Source organism: Pseudonaja textilis, chromosome 1, assembly GCF_049901715.1.
Source record: "Pseudonaja textilis isolate UNSWEBS1 chromosome 1, rPseTex1.2, whole genome shotgun sequence".
NCBI classification, from domain to species: Eukaryota; Metazoa; Chordata; class Lepidosauria; order Squamata; family Elapidae; genus Pseudonaja; species Pseudonaja textilis.
In genome coordinates this window covers 265,079,903-265,096,595 of record NC_141990.1, presented here as the reverse complement: position 1 = coordinate 265,096,595, position 16,693 = coordinate 265,079,903, and the positions used below count along the sequence as shown (strand labels likewise).

Sequence of the window (16,693 nt, the reverse complement as noted above, 5' to 3'; positions counted from 1 at the left end):
ATGGTTTGTTTCATAAAAAGCTTAGTGAAGCAGAGTCAGACTAAAGCTCTTTTCTCCAGTCATATTTCAAATTTATGATGCCTGACAAACACAGTGTGGCTGTTATTCCTACATATTTGGAACACCGCTTAAGCCCCTTTCTGACCTGTTCTGTTCATTCACATAAGAACTATTTTTTTTAAAACCTGATTTTAATTTTTTAAAAATATTGGATTTTATTGATAATGTGTTCTTTTGCTAAAAATAGCAAACATTGGTGCAACTTTGTCTTAATCTTGGGAGTAAGCAGAAGTTATAGCACTATTTATAAAGAGACTCCTTGGTCCGACTTTCAATATATTAATAGTTTGGAAGACACTTTTTGCCACTGCTGGACTCTGATACATGCCATTTAATTAGATACTGTACTTATTTATCTTTTTTGTTTCCAATAGATTTTAATATTTTACACTCTAGATAAATGTAATAACTGGTTTTTTTTCTTTCTCGTGCTTTGTAAAGAGAGCTATTTAGATAGGGGAAATAGCTTGGGGAGGGATAAAGATTTTGCCTTAAAAAGGTTAAGGACAACTTCGCAACATCCTGCTCATAATTTGGTCCAACTGAGATGCTAGAGACATTCTTCCATACAGAAGAATATGTCCTCTACTTGCAAATTGGCAAGACTAGGTGTTTTCAATCCATTTATTTATGACTAAATGATAATAAATCATAACAAAGGCTACTGGCATAATATATACTAAGCATAGACATGATATTTTATATTTATGCATTTGGGATTTAAATGCCATTTTTATATTTAGTTTGGATCTTATTCAATTTTACTGTCAATTTTAACTTTCTTGATTATTGTTTGCTTTTGTTCGTTCTGGTATTTTTATGCTAGCTTTCCAGAACTGTTGAACAGAGTGGGGTGTAAATCTTGTAACAAACTTATTTGATGAATAGAATAATAGAGTTAGAAGGGACCTTGTTGGTCTTCTAGTACAATTCCCTGCTCAAGCCAGAAACCATATACTATTTAAAGCAAATAGCAAGTTGTCCAATCTCTTCTTAAAAATCTCCAGTGATGAAGTACCTATAACTTCAAGGCAAGTTGTTCCACTAGCATTATTCTTCCTAGGGTTATTCCCATGCTATGGCAGGGTCCACTTGTTGTCTCCATTTGGCTTGATCTAGGGCATCTTCAGGGGTGACATGTATGTCCTTCATGTCCTTGATATGAACCATCAATTTTTTTTCAGATCTGCCATGGGTTTGCTGGCTGCCAGGGTCCAAACACATGTCTGTCACTGCCACCAACTCTTCTTTACCGCATGCCATACCATCTAAGTTTTCCTTCCCACATTTTTGCTACAACTGGCATGACTCCCAATGGATGTCAGATGTCGTCGTTCATAGTGTGGTCAAATCGCATTAGTCCAGGCACCATTGGTGCATTCTTATTTCCAACACATGTATGTCATGCTGACCAGCACTCTGATCCATAGAGAGCAACTGGGCAAGTCATTCCACTGATCAATTGGTCTAATTATAGGAAAATTATTCTTAGTTCTAGGTTGGTTCTCTCCTTGATTAGTTTCCATCATTGCTTCTTATCTTGCCTTCTGGTGCCTTGGAAAATAGGTTGATAGTCTCCTAATCATCTTTGTTAGACTTTTCTGCACTCTTTCTTGAGTCTCAACATCTTTTTCATATCATGGCAAAACTGGATGCAGTATTCCAAGTGTGGTCTTACAAAGACACTATAGATTCAAGATCACATGAAATGTTAATATCACTATGTAGAATTACATAGATTTAATTAACAGAATGAATAGAAATAAATATAATAATAATGAATTAAAGGCATCATAATAAATAATAATTTTGAACAATGATATATAGCAAGCTCACATCTAAGTTAACCATATACACAAATCCTAATGATAAAAATGTTGGAGGCATCTCCAATTTTGTACATTAAGATAACTCATTTTTCTTGATTTCCACTTATGCTATTTGTGAACAGTAGAATTTTAAAGTTGTTGGTTTCATCTCAATAATTTTTGTTGTAGCAAGGAGATTATTCTTGAAAGCTTTGGATCAATCTTCACTACTATCACATTTTAAACTAATTCAACCCAAGGGATTAGAGAAAGCAATATTACAAAGAATGATACAAATTGTATAGAATAAAATAAACTTATTATGCCATAACACGAAAACTACCCAAATACTCTACCCACAGTAATGATTAAAAATTGCCTCAAAGCATAAGGAAATGTGATTTCTGGAAGGAACAGATTCCACAGGTTTAAAGTAATACTCTCAGTGCCTAGATTTTTTTAAAGAACTAACTTTATTAAGTTCCAGAGAAAGATTAAAAAAAAAATAAGAAAAGATTAAAAAGTAGTGGAAATCAAAGGGGGGAAATGTTAAAAAGTACAAAAAAGTACAAAAGAAATTTGACTCAACCTTTTTCAGTAAAGGTAAAGGTTCCCCTCGCACATACGTGCTAGTAGTTTCTGGATCTAGGGGGTAGTGCTCATTTCCGTTACAAAACCGAAGAGCCAGCACTTTCCAAAGACGTCTCTGTGGTCATGTGGCCGGCATGACTAAACTCTGAAGGCACACGGAATGGTGTTACCTTCCCACCAAAGTGGTCCCTACTTTTCTACTTGGATTTTTACATGCTTTTGAACTGCTGGGTTACTGGGACAAGTAACGGGAGCTCACTCTGTTATGCAGTATCAGGGATTCGAACTGCTGAACTGCTGCCCTTTCTGATCGACAAGCTCAGTGTCTTAGCCACTGAGCCACCACGTCCCTTTCAGTACAGATACAAATATATAATAAAATAACCTCTTACTCTAAATTAAAGCAAAAACATTATATAAACAGTACATGAATTTAACACTAACAAAAACATCTAAAAGTATATCGCAAAGTAACCACTTATTCTAAACATAAACCTTAATAATGTATAATATGTAGTAATAAAATCTAATAATATTACACCATAATTCTATAATCATAACAAATCCTAAAACCAAAAATAGAAATAAACTTTTATTTTTCATCAAAGCAGTCAGTTTTGCAGTCTCTGTCAGTTCTATTAGTTTCATAGTCCGTTCTTCATTTGTGGGAATTTGGGTTTCTTTGCACCTCTGTGCATATATAAAACTCACTGCCATTGTCATGTAGAAACAAAGTCTCATGTTTTCTTTCAATCTGCTTATCCATGATATTTAAAAGAAAAAGTTGTGGTTTCAATTTCACACCCATTTTTAATATTTTCTGAATCAAGTCACATACTTAATTCCAATATCTCTTGGCAAACTTACATATTCACTGAAGATGATAAAAGGTACCTTCACAATGATTACATTTTCAACACTGTTTGATATTCCCTTATACATCTTTGACAATTTCCCAGAAGTTATATACCAATCGTTCATCATTTTATAAACATTTTCTTTCAAATTTTAATGCAATGAGAATGTCAACCACAAGTTCATATATTTCTCCATTGCTCCAACAAAATATTATATCCAAATATTTTTGCCCATTTAATCATACAGTCTTTAACATATTCAACCTCCTGAATGCAATAATACCTTTGCAAAAAGATGTTCATCATTAATACACAACTTCCTCTCAAAATCTGTTTTCTTCTTCTACAAGAACTCTTTTTATTCAATTTAAATCTTTGTACCCATTGCACATTGGTAAACTATCGATAAATATCACCTTCCTTTTCCAACTGTCTCCTCATTTTTAATTTAGGATCTCTTTCAATAAAAGTCAATAAATCAGTATAAGGCAATCCAGTTTGAGTAGCAATCATTTCTCTTCTAAAGAAAGCTTCCTGGGGCGATAACCATAAGGGAATTTTAGGAGACAATCTTGTTACAAAATGATTTTTAAAATCTATGTTAACCTTAAATAGCTGTGCCAACCAAATTTCGGATCATGTCCCTCTAACACCAATAACCTCCTGTTTTTTAAAATAATCCATACTTTCATCGGTACCAAACATCATGCCGCACACTGCAATTTTAAATCAGGGATTTCTAGGCATCTCTTTCTGTTGCATCTTACAACAGTTTATATTGAATTCTTGGTTTTCTACCTTCCCATACAAATTTGGAAATGTCTTTCTGCCATTGTTTAAAAGTTAGATCCACTGTCAATATTGGTATGGTTAGACATAAGAATAATATCCCAGTAATACATTCATCTTGATTACAGAGATTCTATCCAACAGTGACAATTTCAGTTTGTCCCATCACACTAGGTCTTTTTAATATAATTCAATACTATAATATAGTTATTCTAAAATAGCATACAATTCATGTTAGTTAAGGTAATTCTCAAGTGTTTAACCTTCTTCATTTAAAACAGTCTTTGTCATTTCTCTATCTCTTGAATGTTCATATGTTTAATCAATATCTTTGTCTTTTCTTAAAGCCCACTGCTTTGCCAATCTTTCAACTTCTTCATTAAATGTTCAGTACTGTTCTGTGGATCTTGCAGTACCAAATCTAAACCATTAGCAAAAGCCCTCAATTTGTAAGTTCCTTTCTTCATTCACAAATGTCTAATTTGGTCATCTTGTCTTATGTCTCTGTATAATCTCCCAAACTAAGATAAAAAATAAAGCTGACAAGGGTCACCCTTGTCCTGTTCCTTTTTTGTATCTAATGTAGTCTGGTCAGATCACCATTAACAATACTGTGTGGTTTCTGCATAGATTTTGTGACAACACACATTGTATGTTCGGTTGAACAAGGTTTCACAAGATGTTGATGACATATACAATGTCTGTTAAATTGTAGTTTGTATTAGGCCATAACTTCCATTTTCAGAAGTAAAAAAGAAGGAATATAAATATAATTTATTTGATATTAAATAAGACAACTTTTTGTAAAGTTCTGGCAACCTTTTATGGACTTCTTGCTGACGCCAGGATTGAAAAATTAATGTCTTATGGATTTGCTTATAGATAAGGGATGGTTATAAGAAGAAGAGATATTTGTAACCTTTTAGGGATGAACAGCTATCAAACCAGTTTATATTTGGAAGTCACTTTTATTATATATTTCTTTTCTTTTTTATTTATCTCAATGTTTCCTGTTTTTTTTCCCTTCTTTGCATTTTTATTCTCTCTTTTTACCCCCTTTTCTTTCTCTTAGTTTCCATTAGTGTTTATCATTGTAATTAAAAATTTCAACATATCCGGCAGATGATACAGGATAATATAAACAAGGACAAATAGGTTGAAAAAACAGCTTCTATCCCAGGGCAGTAATTCTATTGAATTCTACTGTATAGTGCAATATTAATGCAATATCAGGGGTTTTCAATTCAATGTATAGATTGTGAAGGATGTGTGTTTGTCTTTATTTTCTTAGCCATAGTGTACACTGAAGATGGTATTTAATTTCACTGTATGAGTTGCAATGACAATAAAGTAAACTAAACTAAACTAAATATGCTCTTTCAGTTGGGATTCTGCTTCCTATTTAATTCAGTCATCCCTTTGTCCTCTTGAAATTCTACTTCTGGTTTCAGAAATGCTGACACTGCTTCAGTCTGACATTTTATAACAGGGCCCCCCAAACTTGGCAACTTTAAGACTTGTGGACTTCAACTCCCAGAATTCCTCAGCCAGAATTCTGGGAGTTGAAGTCCACAAGTCTTAAAGTTACCAGGTTTGGAGACTTCTGCTTTATATTATCATCCTTATAATATCATCCTTTGGTCACTTGGCCTGACCTCAGAATTAGGCTCCAAGATACCAACAGATCAGGACCCACTGGACACTGCACCTATTGATTCAACAGACACTGAATCCAACATTGACCTAACCCTCTTAGGTCCCTCTTCAGGTAACCTTTCAGCTAATCCTTCTGGCACCAGCACAGGTTAGGAACACATTCCAACCTGAAAATCTTGCACCCCTCAGAGTAAACCCCTTGTGAGCAAACATCAAGATGTTGACTTCACAAACAGACCCATTCCCTCATTATTGACATCCACTGTGCACACTAGACAGGGAGAAGATTTAAACTGTACAGCAACTTCCTTCCATTGCTGGAAACAACGTTGGCATCTGATTGTGTGCTTCGTTGAATTTCTGCTCTTGATTCCTGCTTTGTTTCAACTTTGGAGCCCTCCTGACCAAGTCTCTGGATTTTCCTTTAGTACTTTTCAAGCTGTAGTGTGGTATTTGATTACAGACTGTCTGATTCAGATTACACCTTCTGCTCAGCTTTTAGTAAGCCGTTATTCACACAGATGCTCTTTCTCCTTCTTCCCCAATTCTTCTTCTGTTGCTTTCCTCTTTCTGGCTGTTGCCATCTCTACAGACAAGCCTTCCTGTTGTTTTTACAAGCTTTGCAGCAACCATATTGGTCCTAAATGCTCTACTCCTTCCACAGTGTGATTTTTCCCACCCAGCACTTCTACAAGTCTCACCCCTAAACACCCACATCATGCCTGCACTTTGCCTGCCAATTACATGGGCGTTTTCTCCCTTCCCTGAAGCCTGCACATGAAAACAGCACAACAATTTGTGACAGATCATTAAATCAGCAAGTTGTTGAGTCAAACACTGAGCTCTGAAGAAGCATTTTGTTCCAGCTCTTTAAAAGTTTTCTTCTATCCCCCAGGATATGCAAGCTGGAGAAGTGTCAGAAAATTGGGGGAAAAAAAACTGGTGGATGCCTTCTTGAATAGAAATTAAGGTTAAAACTAAATGACTTGTATACAGTTTTGGTAAGTTTAAAACAATGTGTGTCATAAACAAAAACAATAAGGGCTAGCACCAATATCTTAGATCAGTGTTAGTGAACTTTTCTGGCACTGAGTGCTGAAACAGGAGCACATGCGCATGCTGGGAAGATAATCTTCTGGTTTCCAGCACACAGATGCACACTAGCCAACTGGTCTTTGCATGTTCATGCACGCCAGAAACCAAAAGACCAGGTGGCCAGAGCACATGCACACACCAGAAACTGGAAGATTATCTTCCCAGCATGTGCATGCACATGCGCACTGGGTGACTGCTCCTCCAGTTTCCAGTGCTCCCGCGTGCATGAAGACTATCTAGCCCGCATGCTGGAACCCAGAAGAACAATGGGTGACAGCTTGCATGCCCAGAGAGATGGCTTTGCGTGCCACTTCCAGCATGCGTAGCATAGGTTTGCCATCACGGTCTTAGATGCCAATTATTCTGGGCAGCTACTAAAAATGCATTCTACTTTTTAAGGTTCCCCAGAAATTAGGAGACTTTAAAGACAGCCCACCTAACGATTTTTCTTCCACACCAAAAGCTATTATCCTATGTAGACATCTTAACTAGATATTAGTTAGGAGATATTTAACTGTATATAATATATACTAGTTAAGGGAAATGTTAAAGAAATGATTCTATGGAAAATTCGCATCTCTTTTTTTCAGTTGAAAGATTTCCTATGGAAATCTTTGGTATGGTATGGTATGGTAACAACTTTATTTGTGTATAACTTCATGGGGATAATGAAATTTGAATGAATTTCAAATATTCTCACTTTTTATTTTTACATATTACATTCATTTTTATTAATATAAAATACTTTTGTGTGAAAGATGGTACATGGAAAAATTGTCACCCAATTACTAATCAAGGTAGTTCCCTTCACTATAGAAAATCAGGCTGGTTATTTAGCATTTTTAGCATTATTAGTTACCTTTTTTTCCCCCAGTCTTTTCTTGTGCTTCTTCGCAAAGCGCATATTCCTCAGGAATTTGGAACCCACTCCCTTCAGAGATTCGTATTTATGTGACTTGGGTTTCTTAATGCCATTTCTGTGCCATTTCTGAGACTGATTGCGTGTAGTATGATTCTTGGACCTGGCTATGGCTAAACGCATCTGCCAAAGTTCAAGTCACAACTAATGTTCTAGCTTTGAATGAATCGGGGGACTTGGGATCATTCAGAAAGATTCAAGCGCAATTTGGAGGTTTGATGGACTTACCCACACTTTTTTTCTTCATAGAACCACAAGAGTCAGACTCTTCCCATAAGTTGGATGAGTGGTTTGAAAGGCCAAGGCTAACAGGAATGCCCTAACCCTGTTATGGTGAACCTATGGCACGCATGCCACAGGTGGCATGCAGAGCCATTTGTGTCGGCATGCAAGCTGCAGACAAACTTACCTCACTGCACATGCGCATGACTCACAGCTGATTTTCAGCAGATTTGAGACCTTTTTCGGCCTCCCAGAGGCTTGAGAAAGGCTTCTGCAGGCTTTGCAGGCCGAAAACTAGGCCCATTTTGTCACTTCCTGTTTTTCTGAAAATACCAGAAGTGATGAGACGGGCCTAGTTTTCAGCCTGCAAAAGCCTGCAGAAGCCTGCAGAAGCCTTCCTCAAGCCTCTGGGAGGCCGAAAAAGGCCTCAAACCTGCCGACAATCAGCTGTGAGGCACAATGCAGGTAAAGGGGTGGCAGGGTTGGGTGGGGGTTGCGCGCGCATGTGTAGGGGGCATGGCAGAGCACACATTGCCTTCTGGATGCTGGCATGTGAACGTGACTGTGCAAGCATGTGCAAATTTTTGGCAAAGGAGCCAAAAAGCTTAGCCACCACTGCCCTAACCTGTCTTTCATCATCCTCACAAACCTGCCTATCAGAATACTTGGGGAAAGGAGTTAATTTTCTCCACTCATTTCTAACATTTTAAGCATACACATGGAATGACTTTCTTCTACTTTTTAAACTTACTTCTTTGTTTTACCTTGTCTTGTGCTTTGTAAGTGATTTTCATTCACTGTGTGAGTGACTCAGATGATGAACATGTACTGCATATGCGTGTGTGCATTCATATACAAACATACCTTATGTTAAGTTCGGAAAAGGAGGGAGGCCACACCAGAGCATTACTCATAACACGCTTTATTCAGGGAATAAAGGGGCTGTCGCGTCTGCAGCTAACAGCAGACCTGCCAGCGAACAGCAGCTGGCTCAACCTAGCAGCCGGCTTTTATAGCCGACTGTCGAAGGGAGCCAGCCAATGGGGACTAAGAACGCCCCCGCAGGAATTGCGGACCTGATGGGGAACTGGTGTCAGCCCCGAGGACATAACACCCCTTCCCCCCAGATACGAACATGAATAGTCTTTAAGGTATGAAGGCGGTTTGTGTTGCCGCTCTGACCGCCGTAGTTCGGGTGCAGGATTGGGTGGCACGGAGTTCGGGACAGCGGGGGTTTGGTCCATTGGGAGCTGTCCAGCCACCCGATCTTGCCCGCCGGTCGCCGGCTGGGTTGTTGAATCGCTTCGGTCTCCAGGTGCGGTAGAGGAACTGCTGGGGACGGTTGGTGGCTCTATAGGATGGTCACGGTCAGCCGTCTGCTCCCTCGGTTCAGTTGGTGGAGACCAGTCACTCTGAGTGTCCCAGCCAGGTGCTGGATGCGGTGCCTAGAATGTTGCTGTGGCCTCTGGATCGGTGGTGGCGTGCTCGTCCTGCCGGCTCCTCAACTGGTCCAGGTGTCTCCGCCAAATGCGCCCGTCTTCTAACTGGACGTGGTACGATCTGGGCCCCGTGATGGCCATGATCCTGCCAGGTACCCATAACGGGTCTCCCGCGTAATTCCTGGTGAAGACTCGATCCTGTAAGACAAAACTCCTGACCCTACTGTTAGACCCAACTGGTGTGTCTGGGCAATAGTGAGGGTGCAGCCTGTCTAGTATTGTCCTTAAGCGTCTGCCCATCAGTAACTCTGCCAGAGACTTGTTTGTGACTGTGCAAGGGGTCGAGTGTTGGCTTATAAGGAATCTAGAGAGTCTGGAGTGCCAATCATCTTGGGTGAACCTGGCGAGGGCCTCTTTGGTTGTTCTGACCGCTCTTTCAGCCAACCCATTGCTCGAGGGGTGAAAGGGAGCCGTTAGGATGTGCCGGATGCCCAGGTTGGCGACATACCGGCTGAAGTCTGTGGACGTAAATTGAGGACCGTTATCTGACACAATAGTGTCCGGGAGACCGTGTGTGACGAACAAACGAGTCAGTGCTTGGGCGATCGCTCGCGTGGTGGTCGAGAGTAGGAGTGCCACATCGATCCATTTAGAAAATGAATCTACTACTATTAGAAACGTCTTGCCATGGAATGGGCCAGCCAGGTCAACATGTAGACGAGACCATGGTGCGTTGGCGCTTTCCCATTTGGTGGGAGGGGTGACTGGGGGCACTGGCCGGGATTCTTGACAGGGACGGCAGGAGCTTACCCATTTCGCAATTTCGTCGTCCATGCCCGGCCACCATACATAGCTCTGTGCCAACGCCTTCATTCGTACAATGCCGGGGTGCCCCTTGTGCAATGCCTTCAGGACGGGTCTGCGTAGTGATTCCGGAATGACAACTCTGGTCCCCCATAGCAGACAACCCTGTAAACTGGAAAGTTCCTGTTGGCGGACTTTAAAGGGTGAAAATTCGTTAGAAGGGTTACTACCCGGCCACCCCCTCTGTACCCAGTCCAGGACCTGGGCGATCAATCCGTCCTTCCTGGATTGGAAGGCAATGTCTCTCGCAGTGACTGGAATTCTGAACTCACTGGTGTCAAAAATGGCGTGGACCGGGGCCGGATCCTCCACGGGCATTGGTAGCGGGCATCAGCTGAGGGCGTCGGCATGGCTGAGATTTTTTCCTGGACGGTGAACTAACTTGTATGAATATGCTGCCAGGAATAAGGTCCATCTTGTCATTCGGGGGGACAAGACTTGCGGTGTTTGCTTCTCTCCGGAGAGAAGTCCCAGCAGCGGTTTGTGATCTGTAACCAGTTCGAAGTTGTGCCCGAACAGAAATTCATGGAATTTTTTAACCGCGGCTACGGCAGCTAGGGCCTCTTTGTCGATTTGGCTATAATTGCGTTCTGTCGATGAAAATGTTCTAGAGAAGAACGCGATTGGGGCTTCGGACCCGTTGTGTAGTCTATGACTTAATACGGCCCCAATCCCAAAAGGTGAAGCATCTGCTGCCAAAACTAGCGGTAGATTCTGGTTGAATTGGATCAGTACAGCGTCTGAAGTGAGGAGTGACTTGACTGCCCTGAAAGCGTATTCCTCTTTGGGTCCCCAGTGCCATGGAACATTTTTATCTAAGAGTCTATGCAGTGGTTCTGCCACTGATGCCTTGTGCGGCAGAAATGACGCATAGAAATTCAGCAGGCCTAGGAAGGCTTGTAGTGGGTGCCTCGTGAATGGCTTTAACCTTCGATTCTACTGGGTGGATGCCAGAGGCGTCTATTCGGTACCCAAGAAAGTCCACCTGCCCAGTGGCTATGGTGCATTTTTCTTTTTTTAGTTTGAGGCCATGCTGTCTGAATCTGTCCAACACCCCTCTAACTCTGAGAAAAAGCTGTGTTCTGTCCCGGGCTGAAACCAAGATGTCATCAAAGTACGGAACCACGCCAGGGAGACCCTGCAGGATCCGTTCCATTAACAACTGGAATATGCCCGGGCGACACTCACACCAAATTGGAGACGCTTGCATCGGAAGGCCCCTCTGTGGGTAACAATGGTTTGTAATTCGGCCGTTTGGTTGTCCACAGGAAACTGTTGGTATGCCTGTGACATATCCAATTTGGCGAATATCGTTCCGGGTTCGAATGTGTGCAGTAAGTGCTGGATTACTGGCACTGGGTATGCACTAGTCTGTAGATAGCTATTTATTGTGGTCTAGTAGTCCGAACACATTCTTATACTACTGTCTTTTTTAAGGGGTGTGACAATAGGTGTCTCCCACTTAGCAAAATCCGTGGGTTCGATTACCCCTTGTTTTAACAATTTGTCTAGTTCCGCATCCAGCTTAGAACGCAGAGCGAATGGCACTCTTCGCGGCTTCAAGCGGATGGGAACTGCCTGGGGGTCTACTGAGAAAGAAATAGGTGTGCCCTTGTAGCACCCTAATTCATCGCTGAAAACGTCAGCGTAATCAGAGAACAGTGAGTCGGTGTCAGAGGACGAGACAGCATGTACCCCCGTTAAGCTAAGGCCAAGAAAGGGGAACCAATCCAACCCCAAAAGACTGGGAAGGGCACCATCAACTACCACTAATGGCAGGTGGCCTTTAAAGGTTCTGAATTTTACTAGGAACTTGCCTGTTCCGATTACTGGAATGTTCTTCCCTTGGTAGTCTCGCAAGGATAGGCGACTCTTCTGCAGCTGTTTTCTGGACAGGCTGGGACGTACTTTCTTGAGTGTGCTCCATGAAATAATCGAGAGCGCTGACCCGGTATCGACCTCCATTAGGCAGGGTTTACCTTCTAAATGAATTGAGAGTTTAATTTTATTGGGTGTTAAGAAGGTATGGTTAGCTTGATAGCATGTAAAACAATTTTCTACTTGCCTGGATGGCCCCGAGGGTGCGTAAGATGGTGGCTTTTGTGGAGCCACATGCGCTGCCTGGCACACCCTGGCGATGTGTCCTCTTCTGCTGCAGTTGTTGCAGGTGGCAGTTTTGAACCTGCACGTTGCTCTGGCATGGGGACCCCCACAGGAGAGGCACAGCTGGGTGTGCCTAGGTGCGTTGCCTTCTCTCGGCCTAGCCCCTACCTGTGGCTGCTTAAATGGCTTGAGACAGTGCACCTCAGATTGCTCGATAGGCTCTTCTTCGTTCACTGCCTCCTTGGAATGCACAGTGACTGGGTTAGTTTTGGGGGTGCTTCCCTGTATTTCAGCCGCTGACTGTATTGCCAACTCTGCAGCCAGGGCTTCCTCGATGGCTTGTGCGAGGTTGAGGTCCTTCCTTGCCAACAACCGCCTCTGAAGCCTCGTATCTTTGACCCCACAGACAAGTTGGTCCAGGAGCATGTCATCCAGGTAGCCTTTAAATTCGCAGTGCAGGGCTGCGGTTCTGAGGGCTGCCATATATTGGTTTATGGTTTCTCCATCCGCTTGCTTCCTCATGCGAAAGGCGAAGCGTCTCGCGATCTGCGACGGTTTCGGCGAATAATGATTGGAGAGGGTCTCCAGCAGCTCAGACCATGGGACATTCTTGAGTTCTCTTGGGGCGAGCAGTGCTGTTGCTGTGTCAAATACGGTGGCCCCACAATAGCTCAGGAAGAATGACTTCTTTTTGTTGTCTGTAGCGTCAGCCAGACCCACAGCGTCAATATAATGGTTAAATTGGTTTTTGTAAGAGTCCCATTTATCTTCGTCTGGCTTAAATGGCGGGAACGCCGGATTTGTATTCATGTCTGGTTCAGCTTGCGGTAGGCAAAACAAGTCTCACTGGGAATACAGGCCCTGGGAAAGATAGCAGCTACCGTTCGTAGTGCTATTTGACGAGTGTTCAGCTTTTGAATTCTCTCTGGGTTGTACAGGTAGCAGCTGCGGCTCGCAGTGCTATTTCCGTCTAGTGATTCAGCTCGTGGAATCTCTCTGGGTTTTTCGCTCTCTGCAGCCCTTGGTGGCTGGGAACAGACGTTATAACTGACGTCTGTTTGAAATTCGCGCCTACAAGGGCGAGGCGGCAATGGCTGCAGCTGCGCCGCTGACAGCGATTTGAATTTTGCGCCTAGATTTCAGCGGTCGTGAGCGTCGCGCTGGGGCTTCGCTACACGGAATTCTGGCACAATTGCTAGAATACTGCTGGGCGACTGAGGCTCTCAGTGCCCTACTCTCTTGTAGCTCATTTGTGTTCTTGAGCGGCTACACGCTCCGCTTCGCTTCCATTTGAAATGGCTGACCGAGCTCTCAGCGACGCGGCTACGGCTCAGCGCTTCAGGTTCGTGACATTCAGCTCTTGTATTGCTGCTGGTTGGCCAGATCCCATCCTCGTCGCCAATGTTAAGTTCGGAAAAGGAGGGAGGCCACACCAGAGCATTACTCATAACACGCTTTATTCAGGGAATAAAGTTTTTTAAAAGTCATTCAAACAGCAGCTTCTTTGTTATCCCCCCTCAAAAAACTGCCATCTCAGAAAAGCAAGTGGTCAGAGGATGATGGATTTGTTAAACTTTAACAACAGCTTATTTTTAAACAGCTTCTATTTTTTTTAAAAAAAATAAGTCGAACTATAAGACTTTTTGCACTGGCTCAGCACAATGTCTCAGTAGGCAAAAAGAACTGTAGGGAAAAGATTTTTAAAAGTTATTGTAGTAAAATAACTGTTCAGCTGAAACTAGAAAGAATTGGTATTCTTTAAAAAGTCTACCACAGCTGCTATTTTGATTGGATTCAGCCAAAAAATTTGAAGCAATATAGGTATTTTATTTTATATATTTTTGATGGAGGGTGGGCATATGTGTGACATTAAATTTCAGGTCTAAAATTAGTTTAATTTTATTTTCTTTTAATCTCAGATTAAGATAGAAGCTTATCACCTTCATATGCTTACTTTTAATTGGATCTTGGTTGATTGACACCTTCCTGTTTTACTAGAAAATACCCTCCTGTATATATATTGAAATTTCACCTTGTACCATAAAATGTAGTCATTTATAGAAAGTCTATTTGGTTTAAAGAAAAGACTAAATTAACATAACAATTTAAAGCCAGATAGTTTCTATTGTTAAAAATGTAAGTATAACTTGCGGCAGAAAACTTTGCTGAAGAAATCAGTCAAAAAGACTTAATGGGTAATGCAGTCAATCAGACCCCAAAACTTCACTTATACAGCCAGATGACCTTGGCAAGCTGGAGTTGTGTGATAACACCTGAATTGTAGAATGAGCTCAAAGAAAATGCATGAAGTTATGAAGAAAAAGTTTTGTCAAGCACCTAAGAAGTAATATTTCAAAAGGACAAATGTTGAGAATTGGAAGGATTTGTTTAAGCCAAACATATTTTTTTGTAAATGGCTTATAACAATAAACCTATTTGTGATCTACCACATAATACTAATTCTGTTGGTTTCAACTCCTTAAATTAGGCAAAAGTCCAAAGGGCTAGTCTGTCTGTCTGTCTGTCTCTGTCTCTCTGTCTCTCCCTCTATAGTAGTCCTCCAAGCAAGAGGGAGAAACAATGCTTTTATTTAAATGGAAGACCATTCCTAAATCCCTTTGGCTCCTTCTCAAAACTGCTTAATATGCAGAAAACAAAGCAAAGCTAAAAGGGCAATGTCAGGGGAAGAAGGAGCCATACAGCCCACTACTGATTAATCATGTCCAACTTTGCATGGATGATGTATGAAGATGTTGTACCTCTCAATCTCCTTACTGCTATATCAGTAAATTGTAGAATTTTCCATATTCTTAATTGGCTAGTTTGGCCAGGTGATTCAGTTTAGAGATCATTTGTCATCTTCCTTAGACGATGGCAAACTGATAAACCTGACAACCAGAGGCCTCTGTAGAACCTAATGGTTTTATCAGTTTGATAAACAAGCATTGCAAAGACTTTATATATGTGCATGACACATTATGATGCATACAAAAAAGGGGGAAATATTAGAACAGAAATACTAAATAATAAAAAGTATGGATTACAAGGCTGCTGAAGTGGAAATACAAATGTAAACCAAGTGTAAACTCATATAAGGACGTACTGCTTATATAAAAGAAGTTGGCTAAAATTTTGAAAATCAAAGTAGAAATACAAATGATAAACCAAGAGAATAGCCTGAACAAAGACATTTTTCTGGATTTACAAAAGAGATTTGTTAAAGCCTCAAAGAAGGAGGCTTTCTTCTGGGAAAAAGAGAAATTGAAAAGAGATCAAATCCTATGACAACATCTAAATGAATTAAAGATCAAGATTGTCAAGAGAAAAGGAAGAAATATAAAATTGGTTTGTTTGGCCAAGGTTATAACAAGACATGTTACTATAAAAGTCTGGTAACCTTCTGTTGACACCAGGACTGAAAAGTTGATGTCTTATGGATTTCAATATAGCTAAGAGATGGGTCATAGGAGGCAGAAATATTTGTAACCTTATGAGGGTGAAGAATTGTCAAATTTATTTATACTTGTGATGAAGATCAGAAGTCACTGCTTCATATATTTATTTTCTTTTTCCTTCCTTGTTCTTTTTATGGTTTTGCCCCCTTCCTTTCTTTTCTTGCTTGCAAACACATAATCAAAATGCATTTCAATTATGTCAGCTAAACGTTGGAAGTGTAATCAGACTCTGGGTTTGTACTACTACATGTGGTGGACGTGCCCAAAAGCAAACACATACTGGACAAAAATACATACTTGGATAGTAAAATATGATAACGGAACATATAGATTTAAAACCAGAAATGTTTCTGTTGGGTATCATACCGGAAAAATATAATAAATATGTATCTAATATTATATGTGTTAACAGTGGGATTCATTTTATCAATGGGTAATTAACAGAAACAGAAACATTTAAAATTATAAAAGAAGGATTAATTTTACTATGAGGGTTTATTATATGTTTATTATTAATATGCTTTAGTATTAACAATTAAGTATTAATATTATGTTGAGAAAATACTGTTATTATATGATCACTACTAGTGAATATTATGATGATGATGATGACTATTGCTCAAAGTAACTGTAAACAGACAACACACTTTTTATATAGTCATCGAAAGTGTTGCTCTTTCTTTATATAGTAAAAATTAAAAAAATATTTTTTTAAAAAGTGTTTCAATTACTCATAACCCAGTAGCATCTTGGGACCAACTGGCACAAAACTATATTTAGAAAATGTATAGAAGTCTTTAAGGGATACGGGGTCTCACTTGGTAGTTGTATTATT

The 16,693-nt window shown here is 40.6% G+C and overlaps 1 protein-coding gene across 1 annotated transcript; it reads right to left on the bottom strand.

The window, feature by feature from the left end:
• Positions 1–7,556: 7,556 nt before the first annotated feature.
• LOC148128183 (large ribosomal subunit protein eL29-like) lies at positions 7,557–7,907 on the bottom strand. The gene has a single exon (XM_087923073.1). The coding sequence runs from the start codon at positions 7,896–7,898 to the stop codon at positions 7,686–7,688; it is 213 nt and encodes a 70-aa protein (XP_087779199.1). The 5' UTR covers positions 7,899–7,907; the 3' UTR covers positions 7,557–7,685.
• Between the last annotated feature and the right edge of the window lie 8,786 nt (positions 7,908–16,693).

What these genes read in the sequence shown, in the direction of transcription:
- LOC148128183 (XM_087923073.1), bottom strand. Translation starts at nt 7,898, where the DNA reads ATGCGTTTAGCCATAGCCAGGTCCAAGAATCATACTACACGCAATCAG.